Here is a 26,839-nt window from a genome sequence, read left to right as displayed (position 1 = left end):
TATCTATCTATCTATCTATCTATCTATCTATCTACCTCAACTCAGACAGAGAAAAAAAATACAGAAAACGACATATCTTCTGCAGCACACATTTTCTAAACAGCCTCCAGCCAAGAACGCAGCGGTGTGCAGCCCACGACCAGAGCCGTAATTCAGGAACGAGGATGTCGACGCTCGTTTAAGTGCTCTGTGCTCAGGAACGAGTGCTCGTGCTCCGCTCATAATGTCTTTCTATACCCACGTGGAATTGTTTGCGAAAGATGGCAGCGCCCAGTGGCGAAATTGAAGTCGCTACTAAAAAGGCAATAGGTAAATGTATTTTATGTTTCGAAGGTTTCGAAGTTACGAAGATACACTTTTTCTGTTGTAATTGGTGTTTTGTATTCGTCATTACTCCTATTTTAGTTTTACGATATTTATGAAACTGGGTTAATGTGCTAGAATTAGCTAGCGGTAGCTAACGTTTAGTTCTGGAGAAATGTCAGATGTAGTCAGTGCGTTAGAAAACGAACTGCTCGGTGATACAGAAGACGACCAAATGTATTATTTATCCTGTGGGGAAATATCGGCCACACGTTGCATGTAGCGTTTGGGAAATAAAAACCTCATATTCCTCAAGATGACGCATACTAACCACATTAAAATGAGGCATTTTGCATCATGGACTAACCCCAGTTTTCTTTCTTTCTAAATTCAGCCTTTAAAATGCTATAGGCTAGTTTTATATATTATATTAGTCATCCGCAAGCAGGATATTTTCTTTCTGAAAGTTACTAGATTTGTAAAATGTAACTTCACAATGTCCTGTGGTACATTTCAACGTGGATTGCGTTCCTGGTGTATGTTATTTCTTCCATAACCCACTAGTTTATTTTGGCTTTTCAGGTCATTTCAATGATGCATTATTGGTCGTTTTTGCAATTACCTAAGAGTGCCAGCTTGGGCATAAGTGCTGAGACCAGGTTCACAGTGGCAAAATGAACAAAGGATTCTGGGTCTACCAGCATTTAAGGTCAAGATGCCCAAGATGAACTGGCAGGCCTCTGCTTGGTTTTCCTCTGGTTTGTCAGAGATAATCTAGTTTGTAGTGGGCAGATAGCAGCATTGCATTGCTGTGTTCACACGAGACTTCTGTTTTCAGTAATGCAACATGGAATGCAAAGTTGATGTTTTTGGCTAAGAGGGAAGTTCTTCAGGTGCTGGTGTCCTGTTTATTTGGCTTCGTAATGACTTGATTTACTTGCACTGATGGTTACTTAGTTATTAGTGATGGTTACTTAGTTATTAGTGATGGTTACTTAGCCATTATTTCTTCACATTCCCACATCAATCTCCAAATCAGAAAAGCTTATGACTTTGACATGTATAACTAGTTATGTACCTATAATTATAACATTTTTGTGATATTGTTTTGATGGATGTAGCGACATATTGCAGTGTTGGTTTAATGAGTGCAACATGCCAGAAACAACTGCAAAGTTAATTGTCCATGGCCATTAAATATGAAGTGTGAAATATCGATGAAATATGTGCTATAAGGCACCTAAAATATTTGTTACCCATAGGATAAAGCTAAAAGCTTTACAGGCTCGAATATTTAGTGTCATAGCAGTCTTATTTTTGTATTTATACCTTTCCTGTATGGCTTTTTCCCTTCATGGTGCAGTCCGAGGCCCAAGGAGGGTTGCTAATCAGATCCCTGATGAGATTCTCAATGACTCAGAACTTCAGGAGGCTATTGGTGTGCTGCCAGCTAACTACAACTTCGAGATCCACAAAACTGTGTGGCGGGTGAGGCAGTCCGGAGCCAAAAGAGGTGAGTTTGATCCTGCTAGTCGTTGATATTTTAGTAGTACTGCTCTGCATTACAAGGTCAAAAAAGAGTGTTCTGTGTTCACATATTAGCAAAGATCAGAAACCCATTGCATCGCACATAAAAGGTCTCCTGAACCATAAATGAGTAAAATTAGAATGATACCTATATAGAAGTGTCCTGTTTGGTTGAATAGTTTGCATGGTGTATTGGTTAGCAATGCTTGCGTTCGGGTTCAGTGGCCTGTCTGCAAAAGTGCACCCATGCCATACCAGTAAGAGTCTTTGGGCAATATTGCTAAGACTACATTCACTTACCTCCTGTATCATGATTGAAATTGCAATCAAAATGAAATTGCAAATGCACAAATGTAAATGCAAGGTCGGTTAAATCCTTTCAACGACCACTTATTGTAGGTATGAGCTATAATGTAGATCATTTCTTAATCAATTAACATCCAAACTGCCAATAGCACCTGTCTCCACCTTCCTGCACAGGCACCATGTCTGTCTCCCTGTCATCTTTAGACTAGCAGACTCAGCCATTACAGAGGTGCCACGAGGGCTGAGGCGCTTTTAAATAGAAAACCTGAAAGAAGGTTATATCAATACATTGCTTTTTAACCATCATTGCAGCATTGACCTTTTGCAGAGCTGGTATTACACAAGGCAACAGTATGCAAATTGGCCCTCTAAGAAGCAACACATTTTTTTTCCTTGTTTGCTCTGAGCGTCTTGACCAAATCGACATGTTCCAGTTGAGTTTGCAGTGGGCATTGGGATGAATCACAGCGTTTGCATAAGCCAACAGATATAAACAATTTTAGTCCAAATAATGTTTTACCAAGACATATAACTGTTCGCCCATTTTACACAGACAAACAACAAATGTATATTGTATTACAATTAAAGTATAATACTTTTGTACAAATAAAGCTGGTTGATGAATCCCACTGGGACTGTAACCCCCTGGGACAATGAAGTCCTGACCAGCAAGGAGCAAATTCTGACTTCATGCCAGTTCCACACCTTGATAAGTCAGAAACGACACATTTCAGGCCTGCATTGATTCCAGCACCAACAAGAAGCGTTTGATGTGGCAAATGCGTTAGCAGGTGGCCGAGCCGCAGTCCAGAACTCTCGCCGGGGTGGATACTCCGAGTCTTTGTTGTGCTGTGTTTTCATTAGAAAGTCTGCACTCTGCCCGGACCCAGGGGGCAGAGATCGCCTTATCGACCCCACACCACTCTCCTGCCTCCCCACTCCCTGCCAGCGAACTCCTCAGGTTTTGTGGGTTTCCATATGATCTCTCAAGCATTTGGAGACATCATCGAAGTAACCGTGTCTTTAAATAAGAAAAGTCATGGCCTGTTTGGGGGGGGTTAATTACACAAACCACATCCGAAGCACATTTTCAAATGTGCAAATTTGGCGAGGTAGAAATTGCACATAACCAAGTGCAGCACAAACTGTAAATTGCCACTTAGGGCAATTAACATGTAGCACATATAACCCAAATGTAGTGTTTGCTTAATGAAAACCAGAGCTAAGTGGCATTTAGATGTAAATTTGACCTGATGATTAAGTGTGTTTATTATAATTGCCCACTGGCAATAAATTAAGGCTCTAACATTTTTAAAATTGCTTGACACCCGAAAAACAAGACATTTTTAATTAAGCCAAGCATGAAAATAGCAGGAATAAATAAATATCAGACAAAATAATTTGACTATATTTGAACTACATACATACAACAGCCATGTACCTTTTTATATAAATATTAACCTGCTTTAAGAAGCAGGAATGGAAGAGAAGAGAAGACGGAAGCAGCTGCCAAAGAGTCAGCAGCACGAGACTACTGAATCAGTGAGCTAGTCCTGTCGTTCATAACTGTGTCAGTACTGAATCGGTGAGCTAGTCCTGTCGTTCATAACAGTGTCAGTACTGAATCAGTGAGCCAGTCCTGTAGTTCATAACTGTGTCAGTACTGAATCAGTGAGCTAGTCCTGTCGTTCATAACAGTGTCAGTACTGAATCAGTGAGCTAGTCCTGTAGTTCATAACTGTCAGTACTGAATCAGTGAGCTAGTCCTGTAGTTCATAACTGTGTCAGTACTGAATCAGTGAGCTAGTCCTATCGTTCATAAGTGTCAGTACTGAATCAGTGAGCTAGTCCTGTAGTTCATAACTGTCAGTACTGAATCAGTGAGCTAGTCCTGTCGTTCATAACAGTGTCAGTACTGAATCAGTGAGCTAGTCCTGTCGTTCATAACAGTGTCAGTACTGAATCAGTGAGCTAGTCCTGTAGTTCATAACTGTGTCAGTACTGTGTCAGTGAGCTAGTCCTGTCGTTCATAACTGTCAGTACTGAATCAGTGAGCTAGTCCTGTAGTTCATAACTGTGTCAGTACTGAATCAGTGAGCTAAACCAGCAACATTCTAAATTCGCTCAATTAAATCATTTAAATTGGTATTACACTTGACAGTAGTAGGCATTAATAACAATATTAGCATCCCATCCTGGATATTATGACAATGAGGGCACTTAAATGCTTTAAAAACCCATTACTGGCAAAAATGACATTTCCACAATAATTTGCGTTAATTTGAAGCGTTCTCATGCACAGCTCTAACAGTGTTATGAAAACAAAATCCCTACAAAATGTTTGTTTATTTATTCATTATTTACATGGGAATGGTGAAAGGGTATTTGTAGAGCCTGATGTTAAAACCCGACTCCTTCAAAGGTGATCTTGACTGTAGCTAAATGCAGAGCACCCATCTCCAGTCTTTCATTACCTCATCACTATGGCCTTGTCACATGACTCATTTTTCCCGCTCTTTCCAAGAGCAGAAGGACAGGTAGAATGGCGCCTGCTGCTCTCCGGCCAATAAAATGGCAGCCTTATAAGCCAAGACAAGACATGAATTTTAAAATCGGTTCTAAAGGAATGATAATATCGCTTACCAATCTAATAATGATTGATTGAGTTAGCAAAATCTGCTCCTTCTGCCTAGTTCATGTGTGGCTGTTGAGGTTGTAATTGGTCTTTTGAGGTATTCTAGTTTAATAAATAAATAAATAAATTAAAATGTGTTAGTGGTTTATAAGTGAGGCGGGGGGGGGGGGGGGGGGGGGGGTCAATTTGATGGGAATTCACTGTGTTCCACAGGAGAAAACTCCTAAGAAAACAGTTTTCATGGATGCGTGTTATAAAGCTGAATGTCTATATAACACCATGGTTCTTCACTTCAGACTCAGCCCAGTTGCATGTTCTGGTACCACAAGACTCAGCCAGTTCATCGTAGTTCTAAAGCACAAATGTAAATGTAAAAGTAAAAGTGAGCAAAAACATCTCGGCATCTCGATACTGCAGTGTTTCCATATCGATGCGATTTTCCCAATAAATGTAATTGAGAAATACAAATAATGATCCCAAAATGATCAGGAAGAGAAACATCGATGCAGATAGAAGGGTGTTTCAAGGAAGATGGGAAAGCGATGTTTGCGCTTCAAGGAGAAAAACGGGTATGAAGCGGTGGCGGATGTCAAAGAATACAATATACGTCGGCATTTTGCGACCAAACACGGAGCTAAGTATGCCAAAATTAGCCATCAAGAAAAACGACGAATTGTCAAAGAATTAAAAAGCAAACTGCGATCACGAAATCATTTGCAGAAGGAGCGTTATTTGATATTTTAAGTTTTGAACAAAGTAAATGTGATATATTTGATACATTTTTCTTTATTCATTTGGATAGTTTGATGGTTGATTGGTGGAGTAATGTGGGTTTCATAACCTAACAAATTTAAAGGATATATTTTATAATAACAGAGCAACAAGCAAACATTTTTTTTACATTTATGCAAATATATCTGTAATATTTGTAACTTGAATAAGTAATAAATTCAGAGGTATTTAACATTAAGGAGTAGGTACATTTATAAGTTACATATAATCATGGGTAATGATTATTGTGACGGTGGCGCCAGAGAGACGGACGAGACACGAGTCCGGTTGTTCACACACAGTCACTTTAATATAACAACAAGTATTGCGCAATCAGCGCACGATCAACACTCACATACAGCACACAACGTGCAGACTGTAGACAACGACGAGCACAAGACACTGCGCGAACGCACATTAAATAGACAGACCACATCAACCCCACGTGATGACGAGACGAGCCACAGGTGAGACGGATAATGACAAGACGCACCCGCACCCACGGAGCTACACTGACGCAGACGAGTGGACACAGACAACGTTAACACACGCCCCAAAAGGAAGGGTTCGGGGACCGTAGCGTGACAGACGCCCCCACCAAGGGCACTACCCGTCCCGGGGTGCCAACAGGACCGAGTGCCCCGAACCCACGTCGATGGGCGGATCCGAAGCGCCCAGTCCTGCGTCTGGGAGATGACCGCCCTCGGTGGAGAATCCGCCACGAACAGCCTAGAACACCCTCCCTGGGAAGACCGGGGAAAACACGTTAGACACATTTAACGGGACATTTACAAACACACAAACAGGAACATTAACACACAGAGGCACGAAAGGGAAAAGGAGATTAGGCAGACATACGGGAATACATACGAAAACAGGAACGGACACACATGACAGTGGCGCCAGGCTGCGCGCCAGGAGGAGAGCGATCAGGGGAGAGAGACCGGGAGCTGCTGGGGCTGCAGGCGCTGCGGTGGGCGGTCCTCCTCCTGCCCTCGCTGCAAACCCTCCACCGGGCGCAGCGCGGCTGGTGGACGTGCCAGGTGCAGCGCGGTTGGCCGACGCGCCAGGTGCAGCGCGGTTGGCCGACGCGCCAGGTGCAGCGCGGTTGGCCGACGCGCCAGGTGCAGCGCGGTTGGCCGACGCGCCAGGTGCAGCGCGGTTGGCTGACGCGCCAGGTGCAGCGCGACTGGTCTCTCCCCTCGGTGGACCGTAGGGCATTCCTCCTTCTCCTCTCGACCGCCCCTTGGAGCCGGCAGTGGGGTCTTCTCCCTCTGTCTCCATCGCCTCACTGCCCCAGCTCCAGCTCATGGGCTGCTCCGGGCTGCCACCCCCGCGAGTAGTCCATCTCTTCTCCCTCGGAGCGATCGGAGGATGGGCCCGCCTCAGGAGTCCACCTCCCCTTTACCGTCCCGGCAGACAGCTCCGAGGGGGGAGGGCTCTCCTCCTCGTCCTCAGTGTAGGACCCCTCGTCATTTTCCTCCTCTCCGCCGTAGTCAGCGGAGAGTGCGGAGCACACCGACGGAGGGTACTCCTCGTCTTCCTCCTCTCTCCCACCGTAATCTATGGTGGGCACGGAGCACACCGACGGAGGGTAGTCCTCTACATCCTCTTCTCCCCCACCATAGTCTATGGTGGAGGCGGAGCATACGGATGGAGGGTAGGCATCTTCTCCCTCACCGTAGTATATGGTGGGGGCAGAACAAACTGAGGGAGCCTGGACTTCCTCTTCGCCTTCCTCCTCCTCCTCCGAGCCCTCATCGGCGAACTCGCCCTCTGGGGTCTTCTCGGTGGTGTAGAGCTCCACTGAGCCCACCCGTATCGGCGAGAGTTCCCTGGTGGGAGGGAGGTGTCGCTCCCTCCACATCCGCACCGCAGACTGGCGGAACATCTCTGCCCTTTCGGGATCCACGGTCTCCCGTGCCGCACACAGCATGTACGCGCACACTGGGTCTGACTTCAACTGCTCGGGAGTCGGCGTGGTGGTGTTGCGCGGGTCGGAAGAAGAGGCATGGCGTCGCTTGCTAGGGCGCTGGCCCCTCTTTGGCCGGGTGGCGTAGCCTGGCATGCTTGGGGTGTCTCTTGTCGGCTCGTCGTTCTGTGACGGTGGCGCCAGAGAGACGGACGAGACACGAGTCCGGTTGTTCACACACAGTCACTTTAATATAACAACAAGTATTGCGCAATCAGCGCACGATCAACACTCACATACAGCACACAACGTGCAGACTGTAGACAACGACGAGCACAAGACACTGCGCGAACGCACATTAAATAGACAGACCACATCAACCCCACGTGATGACGAGACGAGCCACAGGTGAGACGGATAATGACAAGACGCACCCGCACCCACGGAGCTACACTGACGCAGACGAGTGGACACAGACAACGTTAACACACGCCCCAAAAGGAAGGGTTCGGGGACCGTAGCGTGACAATTATGCTGATGTGGCCCGCGATGAAAATGAGTTTGACACCCCTGGTCTAGAGGATCTCATCTTGGTGCATGTTAAAGTATCAGTTTAATCAGATGTTCCTCTCTGTGAGATTTAGGAGCCTCCCACATGTTTGGCAGAAGAAGTATAAAATATATTTTGTAAAACGAAGCCCTGTCATTTGCTAGATTTGTTGTTTGGAGACACGTTTGGGTCTTGGAGAGCTGTAAATTGATGCAGATATCACCAGATTTTGTTTTTGTGTTTAAATAATTTGCTTTGAATAAATTATGCCATAATCATTTGTATGTGCATATTGCTAATGGTATGTCCTGCAGGCCTGCTTATTGTGATGGTAGAGTGTAAGTGCTAGCCTAAGCAAATAATGGCTTTACCTTTTTTAAGCATTCATTTGAAAGGTTGTTGCACATTTTGTGCTATAAATGTCAAAAGGCTTTGTTTTTCCATTGCTTATTCATTGATGGCACACACATGCTAAAATCCACCCACTAATTCAGTACTCAGAGTTAAAATGACCCCACTAAACCTGTTCTCAGAGCTAAGACCAACCCACTAATTCCATAATCAGATTTTAGACCATCCCACTAATCCATTACTCAGACCTTAGACTAATCCAGTTCTCCGAATTTAGACCAGCCCACTAATCCAGTACTCAGATCCTATTCCACTAATCCAGTACTCAGACCTTAGATCAACTCACTAAAGCCTGCTTTATACCTCCGGACACGGACGAATTTCGTCCGTCCGTACCAAACGTAGCCTCCGTAGGGGGCCACTATACCTCTTTCCGTTTCCAACGTTGTTATGATTTTTTTAAATACATCCTCTAGAGGGCAGTATAGTCAAATTTCCGGCACCAGCGCACCAGCAATCTCCTCCCAGCTGTTTTTGCATCGCTGTTTATCGCGATGACCTGGCACCGTAGCAGAATGTAGCCTCTAACCAACTCGCAAAGTTTCTCTTCTAACTCGAGCGTCATTTTTTAAAGTCCAGTACTCTTCTTCATTGATTTTCCCGAATTGGTGTACGTTCGATGCTTCTGACTCTCTACTGCCCCCTGATTTGCGGTTTATATTGCTCCGTTACTACGGATTCGTAAGCGCTCTGGCAACGGACCCACTGACGGATGAAACGACCTCCGGAACCGGACGAAAGGGTCCGTATCCGTAATTACCGTAGGGTGTGAATGGGCCTTAAAACTTTGTAGTTATACCAACACTAGGCACATTTGTGTAACTCTGTGTTGCTGTGTGCATGCATGTGCAATCCTGTGTGTGTCCACGCATGCTTGTGCATATGGGTCCATGTGTGTGTGTGTGTGTGTGTGTGTGTGTGTGTGTGTCTTTCATCATCATCGTAGGCTGCTGGCACTTTGGCATTTCCTCCTGTGGCATTTCTAAACCCACCATGTACAGTTGTGAAGCTGCTGGGTTCTTCAGAAGGATGCGGTCTGCTCCTCATCCTCTCGGTGCTCACACTCGCACGGATGGAGTGATTTGTCAGCCAAGTCTGCCCTGAGCTCAGTAACCTTTTAATGTTAATAAACTCGCCCTTTCCCAAGTAATGGCCTGTCCGTGTGCGTCCCGTCCAAAAGAGGGCGATCCTTTAACCTTTTGCAGGAGAGAGGAGTGGGCAAGCTCCCCTAACCCCCCCCCCCCCCTCCTACCCTAACCCCCCCCAAGATGGCTCCTCACGGTCTTCATTTATCCAGGCCCTCTCCTTCTGTTCTTAATGAGATGGACTGGCTTTCTGGTCTGTGGTCTTGCTTCACTTCTGAGGTGCAGTTGCAATAATTTCAGGAGCCTTCCCAGAGTGCATTGCTGCATGTTGTATTGGTCATCCTCTAGCTTCAAATTACAGGCAATATAAAACTGCCTGAATATGCATAACACTGGCATGACATCAGACCTCAGTAATTTTATTCCTTGTGAATCATAGCCTTGTAGGACCTGAATAATGAGATGGGGATGTGTGTGAGTGTCTGTGTGTGTGTCTGTGTGTGTGTGTGTGTGCGCGCGTTTTGCTAAATGGTTTCTTATTACACGGCTAGGCATGCTTGCGTGTCTGACGAATCAAGCTTTTAATATAACCCAGTGGTAATCTCGCCAAGTGAAACTCATTTGGAATTCACCAACCAGTGAAGAAACTGGACGTTTTATTGGGTTAATGGAATCTGATATACCTCAGAAATGACATGATCAGGCTCATCCACGATTGTTAAGATATTCAGAATAAACATGGCTTCCCAGTGTCTGCTAAAGGCTGGCAAGCCTGAGTGTTGGTGTTTACAGTGGGATGCCCAGCGTGGGAAGGCGGGGCTTCCTGCTGACAGACGAGATGCTTGGGCCACTTCAGCCCACTTGATAACACACTAGTCATTCTAATGTGAAGATTTCCCAATAACTTTTGTAGGTCGGGGTCTCTCGCTAAGCCTGATGCCATCACACGTAGCGTCATGTCCAAAATCAGCGTTGCAATTTGGAATTCCAATTTAGCTTTATGGTACTTGTATGTCATTTATATATGACGATTGCAGACTCATGAGTCTAGAAGACTAACCATGACCCCACAATCCTACAGAGGCCTTTCAGGGACATTTGGTTCTTTCCCTCTGATTACCTGCAGTGGATAAGAAGGTGTTCTGCTTATCCTCGGATACAGGCTATTCTGCACTGTTAGTACTCCCGTTTTAGTAGGAAACTACATATATTTAAAAAAAAAAAAAGTCTGTGAAATTATTACTTTGGCTGCACAATATATCATTTGTTGAATCCGTATTGCAATATTGGCTTCCACAGCACTGATATCACAGAAAGCTGTTTAATGCAAATGAGCTCTCCAGCACATCACAAAATTTCTTCTTCTGTGCTGTGAACATCCTGACCGATATCAGACACGGCAGATCCAGACCGATATCAGACACGGCAGATCCAGACCGATATCAGACACGGCAGATCCAGACCGATATCAGACACGGCAGATGCAGACCGATATCAGACACGGCAGATGCAGACCGATATCAGACACGGCAGATGCAGACCGATATCAGACACGGCAGATGCAGACCGATATCAGACACGGCAGATGCAGACCGATATCAGACACGGCAGATGCAGACCGATATCAGACACGGCAGATGCAGACCGATATCAGACACGGCAGATGCAGACCGATATCAGACACGGCAGATGCAGACCGATATCAGACACGGCAGATGCAGACCGATATCAGACACGGCAGATGCAGACCGATATCAGACACGGCAGATGCAGACCGATATCAGACACGGCAGATCCTGACCGATATCAGACACGGCAGATCCTGACCGATATCAGACACGGCAGATCCTGACCGATATCAGACACGGCAGATCCTGACCGATATCAGACACGGCAGATCCTCACCGATATCGTGAGCATTCTGTGGGTGTTCTGATGACTCACAGAATTCAAGTGATCCCAAAAAGTGTAAATAACTTTGTTAAAAATAATTCAGGCCAATCTTTAATCGCATCACGGGGTGTTCAGTCAGTATGTCCCAAAGGATGTCACAGTTGCAATATGTGGCAATATAATTGCAATATGGAAATTTTCTTCATATTGTGTGAAACAAAATGTGTTTTACACACACACACACACACACACACAAAACAGAAAGGCCAGGAGAGCCTGCTGCAGGTCAGCAGAAGACGTCGTGTCTTTGTTCACTTACAAACGGAGACCAGGGCTCTGACCTTGGATGTGTGTATCCAGTTGAGCCTGGTAGATTGATCACGTATCACGTTAGTCAGTACAGTAGGTTAATACGCTTAAACAATAAGCTTAAACGTAAGAGTAGGAGAATGGTGGAGTTTTTTTCATTAGACCATTTCATATTTTTAAAAGCAAACATCACGCTTCAAAAGAGGCAATGCATATAACTAAAAGCAGGCAGGGTAAAAAGCAAAAGATCTGAAGACTTTATTTCCGTTGTGGTCCCTCGTGTCTCTAACACGGTGCATCACCTGACTTTCCTATGATTAGGTTCTGCAAAATCAACATGTCATTTTCCATTTTTTGGGTTAATGAAAATTGTGTTGCACGTTAGCCTCTCAGAGGTGGTTGTGACGGACCCAGAAGGATGTGGCTAAATGGTCATGCTGTGTCTCGCGGGGCAAATCGCTGAGCCTCTGTGGTGTCTGTGGTAAGGAAGGCAACTCTGTAATAAATTCCCACTTCGAGCTTCTTGCAATTATGCTTCTCATTTGTGGAAAGATTGTGTGTGTGTGTGTGTGTGTGTGTGTGTGTGTGTGTGTGTGTGTGTGTGTGTGTGGTGTGTGTGTGTGTGTGTGGTACATGTTTAAGCAGTTCTAGTTTGCGGCCTGTTTCCAAGACAACAGTACTGGACATGCAAGCATGACACTAGTGTGCATTAGGAACTGTGTGTATGTGTGTGTGGGGGGGGAGTCTAATCTATGCAGTTCAAGCACAAATATGGTACAATTATCTTGATTAACGATGTTTCCCTGAAGCTATTGGCCTCATTTGACAGCTGTAAATATTGTGTTGGTTAAAGATTCAGTAACTGGGAACGTGAGAATATAGCAGTACAGTTTGCTCTGACCACACCACCAAGTTCATTCGTATCGATCCCTATATACATGGTGTAGTAACGTGCACTATGTAACATTCTCCACATAGCTTAGCATAATCTCGCTCAAAACAGAGATTGCATTGGCTATCTTCAAGTCTTTATAGCTATAAAACAGGGACGCTTTTTACCTTTGGAAAATAGACGGATAGAATGGCACTTTAGCCTGTGGCAGTGTCTGAGCACCTTTGCAGTAGTGGTGGAAAGACTGTACAGCTGAGTAATCGGATCAACCAAGCTGAATTAATGGACTGGAAAAGATCTTATTTTTTGTAAGCTGTTTCTAACCTTTATATTAGGCTTGCTTGAGTCAGTAGAAGTCTTTTTCAAATTTGACCTAGAAATATATTGCTAAATTTTTTTCAACTGATTATATATTTGTCCCAAATTTCTACTTACATTTCTACTGATCTGCTGTCAGGAAAATACATATATTTAGTAAGAATCTGCCCGAGAGACTTTGTTAATGTCCCACCCTGGCTGGTATCCAGTCATCCCACCCTGTGCCACATCCACCAATCACAACAAAAATCTACTTCTCCTCCCCCAATCACCTGTTCATCGAATCGTTACACACACCTGTTCCTCATTTATCCTTTCACCTATTTGAACCTCACAGGTGCCTGAGTTCAGTGCTTGGCATAGAGACTGAAACCCTTACTTTCCCTCTTGTTTACTTTTACAAAAACAACCATGGGGTAACTATGGGGTTAAGTTTGTGCTAACAGTTTGTAAAAAATGTTTTAAAAACACAAACTACACTTGGAGAGGATAGCAGGGATTACTCTACAAAACGCTTATGCAAAACGTGGAAAAAAAACAGTGTCATTGTCATTCAAAACTTGCATAAGCCATGTCATTTTCATTCAGAATTTGCACGTGTAAAGCACACTGTGGTTCCGTTCAAAACTTGAAAACGTACCCAACTGTGCTCTCCACATTTAAAAAGCATTCATGCTCCTAAAGTTGTGTTTGCAGTCAACTCGATAAACCTCTCTCAAGTTTCATGTCTGCTTGATGTAAAATGCTGGAATGTTTGTGCCAGTCAGAGATTTCCTGGTGTATGATTGGTGGAAATGTGGGTGACCTCATGACCTCATGCCAACAGTGTGATTACAGTTACAGTTGCAGTTTAATAATTGATAGCTGGTTCTCATCACCTCACTAGGTAACCTAGCTATATAACATAGGTTATGATTTAAATATCTCCTTTTAAATCATTAAATCTACTTCCATAAACTCAAAAGCACTTCGCTTGCATAACTGATGAAGGGCATCTGTTTCTCTGGAAACCTGTATTTCACTACAATTTTGAGTTGTGAATAAATATCGTTTCTGTCTGTCTGTCTATCTATTTAAGTGCTTGAGGCAAATGTTGGTTAATTAATGATTCATTATTTTTTTTTTCAATACAAAGCATTGACATGTATCTTTATCAGTAAAAAAAGCACATCAACTTGGTGCTTGTAAATATTTCTGTGTACTCTTACATTTTTTATGTCAGGGGCACCAGAGCTTCTTAGCAAACAGCTTCCCGTAGAACCTTGTAGTAGGTAGTTATGAAGGTCAGTATTTTAGTTGGTTTGAATTATGCTTTTATGACATAGGAAGCCACTCTGTGCTCAATGAACATTTTAAATGCAGAAATTGCCTTCACCTCAGTACAACTACAAGTGCAGCTACAGTGTCAACAGGTGAATGAACTGACCTTTCCCAGAATTCCCTGCTTTCAGTCTCAGGACCAAATCGAGGTACTTCAGAGTCATTAATCTAGTAGCTGAATCAGGGACATTTGGTTGCAAGATCTTTTTGCATGTGCTTGAGTTTATTTCTACTTTTTAAATTATGAAAAGAGTCTTGTCAAGTCATGATTTATTAAGTCCTGTCAAGCCGATTCTCTGGTGACCATATGAATAGTGCTTAAAAGCCTTGGTCTATATAAATGGTGCTTAAATGTCTTGATAATGATTCTTCTGATCTTTGTGTACCTTCGTTAGTCAAGCATAATTTTTCCAAAGAATTGATTCTTTTCTTATTGTGTCCAAAAAAAGAAAACTTCAGAGTCTAGGTTTTCACCGAAGTGTCTTTTAATGAAGCAGTCAAAGCTATTTAACAATGTGTTTCCATAACCTAACCCTATATGTTTGTGTATTGATGTCGATGTACTAGGCCCCTAATCACAATGCTTCATAAAGTAAAAGTACTGATCTGTGATCAGATTCCTTTCTTATTTTCCCTTAACTTGCTGACAGGAACAAATTCTGTATCACTATTGCTTCTGAGAACCTTTCAAATGCAGAAAACAAGCTAGATGAGAACCTTTCAAATGCAGAAAACAAGCTAGATGAGAACCTTTCAAATGCAATGTGAACTGGTTGTCTGTTTAGCATAACGTTTGCGGTAATCCTGTTTTGTTTATGATTTTAGATTTTTAGAGATGCGTACCCTGTCTGCCTGCCTCCAGCATGTCATCAACAAGAATTGATTTTTGACTTAGCATCTCTAATATATCACAGACTTTGGCATGCACACCTATTATTAATCATTTTCCTTAGCTTCATCTGGGAGTGGTATTAAAGTTGACGATGATTGGTGTAACGATAGACGCGTTGATGAGATTCTCAGCAGTGTGCTTCTGCGGAGGAAGTGCACTTCCACTAGCTTAGCTGGCTAAAGCTGTTTGAAACTATTCATTTGGTTAAACACAATGATATTTTAAATAAGGTTCAGTAGTTCTAAAAATCAATGTAACAAATTCTAACAGTACAGTACATGCAGTACTCTCCATCTCTGGGCTTGTGCCAGTTGTGGACAGGTGAGTTGGCATATGGTGAAGCCTAACCATACAATCATTTAATATAAAGTAATAATACACTGTTTATTAAGCCATGATTACTCATGCAGTAATACACAGTTGCGCAGTACTCTGGGGACTTTGGGGATTGTTTAGTATCGGTAAGTAGCAGCAGCACTGCAGTGTACAGCGGTAACGCTCGATGAGATCCCAGACACGTGCGCGTGTGCCGTGTGCCAGGCGCGTGTGCTCGCCAGTCTCTGTGGTTCTTGATCAGTGTTCTGTGGGTGTTCAACAAAACGGCCACCTGACCTCACTCACGTGCCTCAAGCCCTTCGCAGTGTAATCATGTTGTGTGGGAGTAGGATTACTATGTAGGAGTTTAAATGCTTTGTTTAGCATTATAGTCACAGGATATGACCAAAGTATGTAAGAGTATTTTCACAGCATTTAGAGATAACATAATTTATGAAATTATTTAGCGCTTTAATTGTGCCTATAATCAACGTGTGTAGGAGTATAATGAGAAATTGGTGATAGAACCACAGTTTGTAGAAGACTGTTTACAGTATATGACTTTAATTATGTAACGTAGGAGTATAATCACAGTATACAGAAGTACAATACTGGTGGGCACGAGTATCACAGTCTAGTGTTTTGTCCTGATCATACAGGCCTGTGGGCCACACAGGCAGGCCGTGTGAAGGCAGCAGCCTTGGAGAACTTCCTCACCCATAGACTGCTCTGACTCCGCCTCCCTGACTCCGCCTCCCTGACTCTGCCTCTCTGACTCTGTTTCTCTGACTCTGTTTCTCTGACTCCACCTCTCTGACTCCGCCTCTCTGAGTCCGCCTCTCTGAGTCCGCCTCTCTGACTCTGTTTCTCTGACTCTGTTTCTCTGACTCCGCCTCTCTGACTCCGCCTCTCTGACTCTGCCTCTCTGACTCTGCCTCTCTGCTTCACAGTGGCCTTGCAGCTGCCAGAAGGACTGCAGATGTTTTCCTGTGTGATCGCCGACATCATTGAGAGGTAGGTACTCACACACACACACACACACACACACACACACACACACACACACACACACACACACACACACACACTCTCTCTCTCTCTTTCTGTTCCACTTGCTCAGTGAAAGGTAGGTACACTTTCTCTCTCCCTCTCTCTCTTTTTCTCTCCCTCTCTCTCTCGCCCTCTAACCCATGCTCTCCCACTCCCTCCCTTTCTCCCCCCTCTCTCCCTCTCTCCTCCTCCGCTCCGTATTGATCCACCCGTCCTTATTGGTTCCATCCACGGAGTGGAGTTTCCTTCACGGAGCAGATTTACTACAGAACAAGCCTGACTGTGAAAGGCCGGGGCACGTCAGCGCTGGGCGTTGGCACGGGGGTCCTGCCATGGGCAGGGCAAGGGGCGGGGCAATGGGCGGGCCCAGTGGGGTTGAGGCGCCGCAGCAGGACTGGTGGGCGGTGAAGAAATCATAAAATGTGCGAGCGTTATCATGATTCCACACTGCACCTCATAACCGGAGCTCAGCAGAAAATTAGACATGACTGCCAGCAAAAACAGGCTATCACTGCCTCACCTGCCGGCCGCAGGAAGAGGGCAAAGCCATTACTCTTCTTAATTACATCTTGTTACAGCCTGCAACGGTGCAGTCGCATGCAGACACCAGCAAACACACTCACGGGAGCTGAGGCTTCTCTCCTGCACACTCCAACACAAACCCAAGTCCTGTGCCAGAAAGCAACGCTTTAATTATAGCCAGTTTTATTATAAACAAACATTTTTACATGCAAATGCTCTCAGTATGCTCTGTTCCCACAGGATAAGCGTGTACGTGTGTGCGTGTTTGTGTGCGTGTGTATGGTCACGCCTGTGTGTGTGTGTGTGTGTGTGTGTGTGTGTGTGTGTGTGTGTGTGTGTGTGTGTGTGAGAGAGAGAGAGAGATTGGCCATGGTTCTCCATTCTTCCACCTCTCTCTGCCCTGTTCTCTAAAGATGCCCCCCCCCCCCCCCCCCCCCCCCCCCATGTGAGTACATTATACTCTCAGTGCGTCTGCTCCCTCCTAACGATGCAGCAACACTCCGTGGGGGGGTGGTGGGGGTCGTGCGGCATGCGGGTGTCATGGGGCGCCGCTCCCTGATGCCCCCCGGAGCCGAGAGCCACACTGACCTGGTGGTGTATGAGGCTAGCACACTCCTCAAGCGCTCGTGAGACGCAGAAGGTTATGGACCTCTCGCCGTCAGGGCTCTTCGTGGGTTTCGCATGTCGCCTTCGGATGGGTGTGCAGTGGGTCCTGATTGGTGCACGGTGACTCCTCCCTCCGTCACTCCTTTCTCATTTCCTTCAGTCGTTCCACCTCTGGCCACGCGATTATCTCTGTGATCCTCTCTTGCTCACATGCGTGCGAGGGTCTCGGACCACTTGGGTACTGATAGCCATTCTTTTTCCTTTCTTATCTTGGTCCAGTAGTTTTATCAGTTGATGAGCTGACACTCACACTCTCATATCAGGTTTTAGCACCACACTAGGACTGGGCACTGTGTATCAACCTACACCGCCCCACTGTAAAGCTAATGAGAGCCATTTCTGACTGCTGATTGTTGAACCTCTGTACCTTCCGGACATCTCAACCTCTACCTCTTCCCCATGAAACACGCAAAACACGCTCGCACGAACACACGCACTAGAGAAATTTAGTTTCCTCTCATCCGCACATCTTCCTTTCCGTCTTTGCAAAGCAAATAAATCGAATTAAACCCACAGTGTTTGCACGGACACCTGCAATGCTCATTTATGTCCCAGCTGGTCTCAGCACCACAGGATTTCATTTAGCACTGGGACTTGTGCTGTGTGATGCCGTGTGCCCCCCCACCCCCCCAGGTGTCCCCCTGATGGGCTCCGTGCTCTTGTTAGCAGGATGCTGGCTTGGCAGAAAGATGCCACCAAAGAAACTCCAGCCGACACGCCTCGTTTCGCTCTGTAGTTGCTCGTGATGGGAGTCGCCATTGCTGCGGTTGGAACGAAACTCACGTGTGTCTTTCCGCTGTAGAATCCCTTGGCTCCGCCTCCGCCCTGGCCACGCCCACCAGTTATCGATCTCACCCGTGTTTCTTTTGTTTAGTGATCCTTGTCTTTCCTAGTGTCCCTAGTTCCCTAGCTCCCTGGGTTCTAGTCTAGGTAGACATTTCCTGCTTTGATCCTGTTGTCCTACCCTGCTGTGTCTCGTCTCTGGATTATCCCGCGTTTATCCTGCCTGTTGTTGGACTCTGGTCTCCGCCTCTCATGATCATTACTGGGAAGCCAAGCGAGGCTGTGTGCACGACCAAGCACCCCGACCTCCTTACTGGTACAGCAAAAGATGAAAGGGAATTTCTAGATAAGGCCCACTGGACTGTGGGTTGTAAAGAAATCTGATGTGTGTGTCTGTGTCTCTCTGCTGACCAGTTGGACTGGGGAACCTTTCAAACCTGAGCAGATTTAGCTGGATGAGTGGTTGGAACCCAAATGAGCAGAATCTGTTTGTTTTGTCCTTTTTGATATCTAGACCATTGAAGGTGGAACTGGTTCAGACAATAAAATGAATAGATATATTATTCATGACTGGTGGAACCAGGAATCCAAGATCCTGTAATGGTCTTACACAGACTGTGCACCCGAGATGTTCTACGAGCTACATATTCTCTGCTCTACATTTTCTCCAGTGGGCTGGTGTCCGACGTGTCCACCTCTACATTTCCACAAACCTCAGACATTTTTCTTTGGTGAACTCTAAGGTTGTGAAGATAGAAAAGCTGCACTTTTCCTGAAAATGTTGGAATTGTTAAACAAATATTAGTGTTTGATGTTAATGCTGCAATATTAAGAGGATTCAAATGTCAGGTTGATGTTTGGAAAACAACCATGTCAGTCTTCGCCACTGAGCGTGGGGATGGGAATTTAAATTTGGAAAAAATGAAATATTGGTTGAAAACAAGAGGAAATCATTACTGCCATAGTGACATAGTGAGAGAGGACGGATATCCATACAATCCATAAAAATGATTTAGACACGCATCTTCATTTAAACGTAATTGTGGTTCACGTGCTTCACTTAAAGATAGTTATGGATCATGTGTTTCATTGAAAGATAGTTGTGGTTCACGTGCTTCATTTAAGGGTAGTTGTGGTTCACTTGATTCATTTAAAGGTAGTTGTGGTTCATGTGCTTTATTTAAAGGTAGTTGTGGTTCACTTGATTCATTTAAAGTAGGGATGCACCGAAATGAAAATTCTTAGCCGAAACCGAAAACCGAAAATTAGGAAACCAAGGCCGAAAGCCGAAAACCGAAACACCGAAACACATTATGCCAATTATTAGTAACATTGGATTTATGGCTAACCTCACTAAAATCAAGGCATTGCTATTCAAAGAATAAATCAACTACAAAATTTGATTTGAAAATATTTATTTAGCACTGACATTACAGTAATGCATATTATAAAATAAAATTAGTGGTGGGCCGATAACGACGATAACGCTGACAACGGCCGACCACTAATTAAATTTAACTCGCTTGCAGACCGTTTTTATCTGAGAGGATAAATATTTGTATTTTATACGAGTTAAATTTAATTATAACTGACTGGCCTGAAAGATAAATATAAATTCTCTCATAAAAACGTGACGTGAGTTGCAACAACATTAAACAGCTCAGGTAAACACGCTTCTGAGAAATGTCGTCTGCTCGGCAAAACATAACGGGGCTCAATGTGCTCTATTAGCCTACGAAATCCCTACGACAGAGAACGGCTGATCGTCTAAACGAGTTCCATAATTTTTGGTGTAATGTCCTTTGCCTCGGCGCCATCACTGGAAAACTTTTTTGCTAGCCTTTATCCAAAAAAGCGCGTGCAGGTGGCGATTTTTGCTTGCGTCATAACAGCACATTGTTTCGGCCGTGTTGTTTCGGTGATGAAAGTATTTCGGCCGAAAACCGAAAATGCAAATTTAAGCCATTTCGGCCGAAAATTTTCGGTGGCCGAATTTTCGGTGCATCCCTAATTTAAAGGTAGTTGTGATTCACGTGCTTTATTTAAAGGTAGTTGTGGTTCACTTGATTCATTTAAAGGTAGTTGTGGTTCACGTGCTTTATTTAAAGGTAGTTGTGGTTCACTTGATTCATTTAGAGGTAGTTGTGGTTCATGTGTTTCGTTTAAAGGTAGTGGTTCACGTGCTTCATTTAAAGGTAGTTGTGGTTCACTTGATTCATTTAAAGGTACTTGTGGTTCACATGCTTTATTTAAAGGTAGTTGTGGTTCACTTGATTCATTTAAAGGTAGTTGTGGTTCACGTGCTTTATTTAAAGGTAGTTGTGGTTCACTTGATTCATTTAAAGGTAGTTGTGGTTTATGTGTTTTGTTTAAAGGTACACTGTATTCCCTGACAGTGTGGTGAACTCAAAAATTTTTCTATTTGTAAGCAAAACTGCAAAACAGTTTAAAACATTAAAGTTCATACAACGATATTCAAGTTTTAAGCTCAATAAGCTCAACATTTTCAAGTGAAGACAATCACTAAACTCATTGTTTTTCATTTAATATTTGCCGAGCGTCTGACGCAATGCGCTCCTGCATGCCTATTGGTTAAAACCATCTAATTAGCATACTGTGATTTTTGAACAAACATGGTGGACAGTGCGGCTGGTGCGGGAAAACTACACTCAAATCTAGTTATTTAGTTAACCCAGCATTAAGTTTTTGCGCTGTCTTAACTTTTTGTTATGTTTTAAGTTTAAATGAGTACTTATTTTTGAGTAATGACTGTCACTAACATTATAATTTATGAGTATCCAAAGTCACGCAGCGTCTGACATCACCAACATGCCCGGTCACAATGGCGGCGCGTCATGGCCTGGCGGTTAGGGAACTGGTCTTGTGACCGGAGGGTCGTGGGTTCGATTCCCAGACCTGAAGGCATGACTGAGGTGCCCCTGAGCAAGACCCTTAACCCTCAATTGCTCACTTGTATATAAAAAAATGAGATAAAATGTAAGTCGCTCTGGATACGAGCGTCTGCCAAATGCCATAAAAATGTAAAAAACAATGGTTAAGTATATCTTAAAAATTAAGATTTTCCTAAACTTATATATTTAATTTTAATTTTTTTTTTTTTTAAGTTAACTGTACTTAAAAATTACATGAACTTAAAATTTCTTAGGTAATCGGTTACAACAAAACTTTTGAGTTCAGTGAACTTGTTGGGTTTTACAGTGTAGTTGTGTTTCACATGCTTCATTTAAAGGTAGTTGTGGTTCACGTTTTTCTTTTAATGTTAGTTGTGGTATATCCAGATGTTGGCCACAGCCAGACATGTATGTCACCAGTTGTGGTTCACTTGATTCATTTAAAGGTAGTTGTGGTTCACGTGCTTTATTTAAAGGTAGTTGTGGTTCACATGCTTTATTTAAAGGTAGTTGTGGTTCACTTGATTCATTTAAAGGTAGTTGTGGTTCACGTGCTTTATTTAAAGGTAGTTGTGGTTCACGTTTTTCTTTTAATGTTAGTTGTGGTATATCCAGATGTTGGCCACAGCCAGACATGTATGTCACCAGTTGTGGTTCACTTGATTCATTTAAAGGTAGTTGTGGTTCACGTGCTTTATTTAAAGGTAGTTGTGGTTCACATGCTTTATTTAAAGGTAGTTGTGGTTCACTTGATTCATTTAAAGGTAGTTGTGGTTCACGTGCTTTATTTAAAGGTAGTTGTGGTTCACTTGATTCATTTAAAGGTAGTTGTGGTTCACGTTTTTCTTTTAATGTTAGTTGTAGTATATCCAGATGTTTGCCACAGCCAGACATGTATGTCACCAGTTGTGGTTCACGTGTTTCATTTAAAGGTAGTTGTGGTTCACTTGATTCATTTAAAGGTAGTTGTGGTTCACTTGATTCATTTAAAGGTAGTTGTGGTTCATGTGTTTCGTTTAAAGGTACTTGTGGTTCACGTGTTTCGTTTAAAGGTAGTTGTGGTTCATGTGTTTCATTTAAAGGTAGTTGTGGTTCACGTTTTTCTTTTAATGTTAGTTGTAGTATATCCAGATATTGGCCACAGCCAGACATGTATGTCACCAGTTGTGGTTCACGTGTTTCATTTAAAGGTAGTTGTGGTTCACTTGATTCATTTAAAGGAAGTTGTGGTTCACGTGTTTCGTTTAAAGGAAGTTGTGGTTCACGGATTCATTTAAAGGTAGTTGTGGTTCACGTTTTTCTTTTAATGTTAGTTGTGGTATATCCAGATGTTGGCCACAGCCAGACATGTATGTCACCAGTTGTGGTTCACGTGTTTCATTTAAAGGTAGTTGTGGTTCATGTGTTTCGTTTAAAGGTAATTGTGGTTCACGTGTTTCATTTAAAGGTAGTTGTGGTATATCCAGATGTTTGCCACAGCCAGACATGTATGTCACCAGTTGTGGTTCACGTGTTTCATTTAAAGGTAGTTGTGGTTCACGTGTTTCGTTTAAAGGTAGTTGTGGTTCACGTTTTTCGTTTAAAGGTAGTTGTGGTTCACGTGTTTCATTTAAAGGTAGTTGTGGTTCACGTGTTTCATTTAAAGGTAGTTGTGGTATATCCAGATGTTGGCCACAGCCAGACATGTATGTCACCAGTTGTGGTTCACGTGTTTCATTTAAAGGTAGTTGTGGTTCATGTGTTTCGTTTAAAGGTACTTGTGGTTCACGTGTTTCATTTAAAGGTAGTTGTGGTATATCCAGATGTTGGCCACAGCCAGACATGTATGTCACCAGTTGTGGTTCACGTGTTTCATTTAAAGGTAGTTGTGGTTCACGTGCTTCATTTAAAGGTACTTGTGGTTCACGTGTTTCATTTAAAGGTAGTTGTGGTTCACGTGCTTCATTTAAAGGTAGTTGTGGTTCACGTGTTTCATTTAAAGGTAGTTGTGGTTCATGTGCTTTATTTAAAGGTAGTTGTGGTTCACGTGATTCATTTAAAGGTAGTTGTGGTATATCCAGATGTTGGCCACAGCCAGACATGTATGTCACCAGTTGTGGTTCACGTGTTTCATTTAAAGGTAGTTGTGGTTCACGTGCTTCATTTAAAGGTAGTTGTGGTTCACGTGTTTCATTTAAAGGTAGTTGTGGTTCATGTGTTTCATTTAAAGGTAGTTGTGGTATATCCAGATGTTGGCCACAGCCAGACATGTATGTCATCCTGTTTTTCCATTAATGAAACATCACTTACTCTTCCACATTCGTTCTGCCTCAGTTGGAAATCAGCTGGAAATATGTTCATTAACAGATTAAGAGAAGTAAAAAATATGAATGGATTAGACTGAGCGTAATCTCATAGCAAGATTCTCTGTTGAAAATCCATGTGTTCTTTAATCACAATGCATAAGCATATAATATTATATCTAAAGTAATGGATAGTAATATATGAAACACTGCGGCTGGAGGAAGCTTGCCGTGATTCATATCATGGTGCAATTAAATACTGTGATTAAAGAAAAAGACAAGAGTCGCCATGAGAACCCGAAATGAGTGCGTACGAGAGTCATTTGGAAATCTCTGGCGCCCTGGATTCTGTAGCTGACGGCTGTGTCCTGCAGCTGCAGAGCGGGACAATGGAAGGAGTTTTGTCTGTTGTTAAAATATAAAAAATAAAATAAAACTTCTCTGCAAATTGGTTTCAGCACCAACTCTGGCAACCTGGCATGTGTCTGTCTAGAAAGGTGCGTCATAACACACTTATCTAAAGCGCTCAAGTGCCAGTAAATGTGAAGACTGTGATTCCAACTGAATTATGGTGCATACCAATATAGCATTTGTATCGATAGGCAGTAAGAAAGCGAGCTAGCAATGGTGTGTCCCATAAAAAAAAACTTGCACCACAGTTATGTTCCTCGTCTTCCATTAACTTCCTCTTGATTAACATTTCTGACTTAATTCATCTAGATGATTTGAACGTTTTAGTCTTCATTCCAGGCTTTTAGGCAATTGGAAGATTGCAGTCTTGCAGTCTTGCATGGTCTCTGAGTGTTAAGGTCGCGTGCCCTGTGTCTGGTTTGTAGTTAGCAGCACAGCGTTAGTCTAACGAGCCGCGTTTCATGTGTTGGGGTCGTTGGTGCTGTAGTGAGTGGCGAGGGCTTTAGCTGTGTTGGGTGTGTGTGGGTTGTCACACGCTTGGGTTCTTGGGTTCTGTTGCATCGTTACTTGTTGTGTTGCTAACATTTGTGGTGGGAGGGGAGGGGGGATTTTACTGAATACCAGGCCACCCTGGCTGGGGAAACAGGGCACCTATTATACCTCACAGCTGAGCTGTGGGCAGTGGGGCAGACTGGGTAAAAGCATGTATGTGTGCAAGCATACGTGTGTGTGTGTGTGTGTGTGTGTGTGTGTGTGTGTGTGTGGTTGTTGTTTGGGGTTGAAAGTGCAAGTGTTTTTTGGTTGTTTTTTTTAGTGTGCGTGTGTGTGCGTGTGTGTGCGTGTGTGTGTGTGTGTGTGTGTGTGTGTGTGTGTGTGTGTGTGTGTGTGTGTGTGTGTGTGTGTGTGTGTGTGTGTGTGTGTGTGTATGTGTTAATCAGGGTGTGTGCACACTTCAGCCTATCTGCCTTCCTCAGATCTTACATAAGGAGCTCACACTGGGCAGAGGGAGCACCATGCCCACATCCATAGCGTCTGCCAACTCCTCTCTCTCTCTCTCTCTCTCTCTCTCTCTCTCTCTCTCTCTCTCTCTCTCTCTCTCTCCCTCTCTCCCTCCTTCTCTCTTTCTTCCTCTCTCCCTCTGTCTCCCTCACTCCCTCTCTCTCCCCTCTCTCTCTCTTTCTCCCTCCTTCTCTCTTTCTCCCTCTCTCCCTCTGTCTCCCCCTCTCTCTCTTCTCCCTCTCTCCCTCTGTCTCCCCCTCTCTCTCTTTCTCTCTCCTCTCTCTCTCTCTATCTCCCTCCTTCTCTCTTTCTCCCTCTCTCCCTCTGTCTCCCCCTCTCTCTCTTCTCCCTCTCTCCCTCTGTCTCCCCCTCTCTCTCTTTCTCTCTCCTCTCTCTCTCTCTATCTCCCTCCTTCTCTCTTTCTCCCTCTCTCCCTCTGTCTCCCCCTCTCTCTTTCTCCATCACTCCCTCTCTCTACCCCTCCCTCCCCCCATCTCTCTCTCTTTCTCCCTCTCTCCCCTTCTCTCTCTCTCTCCCCTTCTCTCTCTCTGTCTCTCTCTCTCTTTCTCTCTCTCTCTCCCTCTGTCTCCCTCTCCCCTTCTCTCTCCCCCCCCTCCCCCCCCCCCCCCTCTCTCTCTCTCTCTGTGACTAATAAGCTCACGTATCAGGTCATGTGATGTTACCTGCCTACACGACCAGCATGTTGCTCTCGCTGGCGTGAGATTCAGAGTGTGAGAGCGACACCAGGGACGTGAGTCACCTGGCAGGGCCCGGGTTCCTGTTCACACAGAACCAAACGGGCCTGTGGCACGGGCCACAGTGAACACGGGCCCACCGAGCCGCCACGGCGGTGATCAGCCTCTCCGACTCCAGCTCGACACGAGACGACATCTGAGACTCCAATGTCACCGTCGCCGTTGCACGTCACCGAAGTCGTGAAAGACGTCAGTCACTATGGCAACATGGCTCAGGGGCAACTCGTTAAACTCCTGTCGAGCTCCTGTTCGCTGTCGGGTCGTTGTTCCGCCCTGGAAGGGCTACGCACTGCTCGAAGCGTGCAGGACTGTAAGGGGCATGGCGGGACTGTAGGGGCATGGCGGGACTGTATGGGGCATGGTGGGACTGTAGGGGCATGGTGGGACTGTATGGGGCATGGTGGGACTGTAGGGGCATGGCGGGACTGTATGGGGCATGGCGGGACTGTATGTGGCATGGCGGGACTGTATGGGGCATGGCGGGACTGTAGGGGCATGGTGGGACTGTATGGGGCATGGTGGGACTGTATGGGGCATGGTGGGACTGTAGGGGCATGGCGGGACTGTAGGGGCATGGCGGGACTGTATGGGGCATGGTGGGACTGTAGGGGCATGGCGGGACTGTAAGGGGCATGGCGGGACTGTAGGGGCATGGCGGGACTGTATGGGGCATGGTGGGACTGTAGGGGCATGGTGGGACTGTATGGGGCATGGTGGGACTGTAGGGGCATGGCGGGACTGTATGGGGCATGGCGGGACTGTATGTGGCATGGCGGGACTGTATGGGGCATGGCGGGACTGTAGGGGCATGGTGGGACTGTATGGGGCATGGTGGGACTGTATGGGGCATGGTGGGACTGTAGGGGCATGGCGGGACTGTAGGGGCATGGCGGGACTGTATGGGGCATGGTGGGACTGTAGGGGCATGGCGGGACTGTATGGGGCATGGTGGGACTGTAGGGGCATGGCGGGACTGTATGGGGCATGGTGGGACTGTAGGGGCATGGCGGGACTGTATGG

The 26,839-nt window shown here is 44.7% G+C and overlaps 1 protein-coding gene across 1 annotated transcript; it reads left to right on the top strand.

Moving 5' to 3' along the window:
- The first annotated feature begins 201 nt into the window (after nt 1-201).
- Nucleotides 202-16,499, top strand: dph1 (diphthamide biosynthesis 1). Its single transcript, XM_076996145.1, has 3 exons — nt 202-309; nt 1,667-1,816; nt 16,390-16,499. Exons 1-3 carry the CDS (start codon nt 261-263, stop codon nt 16,455-16,457), a joined length of 267 nt encoding a protein of 88 aa, XP_076852260.1. The 5' UTR covers nt 202-260; the 3' UTR covers nt 16,458-16,499.
- Nucleotides 16,500-26,839: the final 10,340 nt, after the last annotated feature.

This window comes from Brachyhypopomus gauderio, unplaced genomic scaffold, assembly GCF_052324685.1.
Source record: "Brachyhypopomus gauderio isolate BG-103 unplaced genomic scaffold, BGAUD_0.2 sc370, whole genome shotgun sequence".
Taxonomy (NCBI): domain Eukaryota; kingdom Metazoa; phylum Chordata; class Actinopteri; order Gymnotiformes; family Hypopomidae; genus Brachyhypopomus; species Brachyhypopomus gauderio.
The sequence above is the reverse complement of the archived record's forward strand: the minus strand, read 5'-3'. Positions and strand labels throughout refer to the sequence as shown.

Coding starts and splice junctions, on each gene's coding strand:
- dph1 (XM_076996145.1), top strand. CDS start 261: ATGGCAGCGCCCAGTGGCGAAATTGAAGTCGCTACTAAAAAGGCAATA. Junction 310..1,666: donor CGCTACTAAAAAGGCAATAG/GTAAATGTATTT, acceptor TTCATGGTGCAG/TCCGAGGCCCAAGGAGGGTT. Junction 1,817..16,389: donor GCAGTCCGGAGCCAAAAGAG/GTGAGTTTGATC, acceptor TCTGCTTCACAG/TGGCCTTGCAGCTGCCAGAA.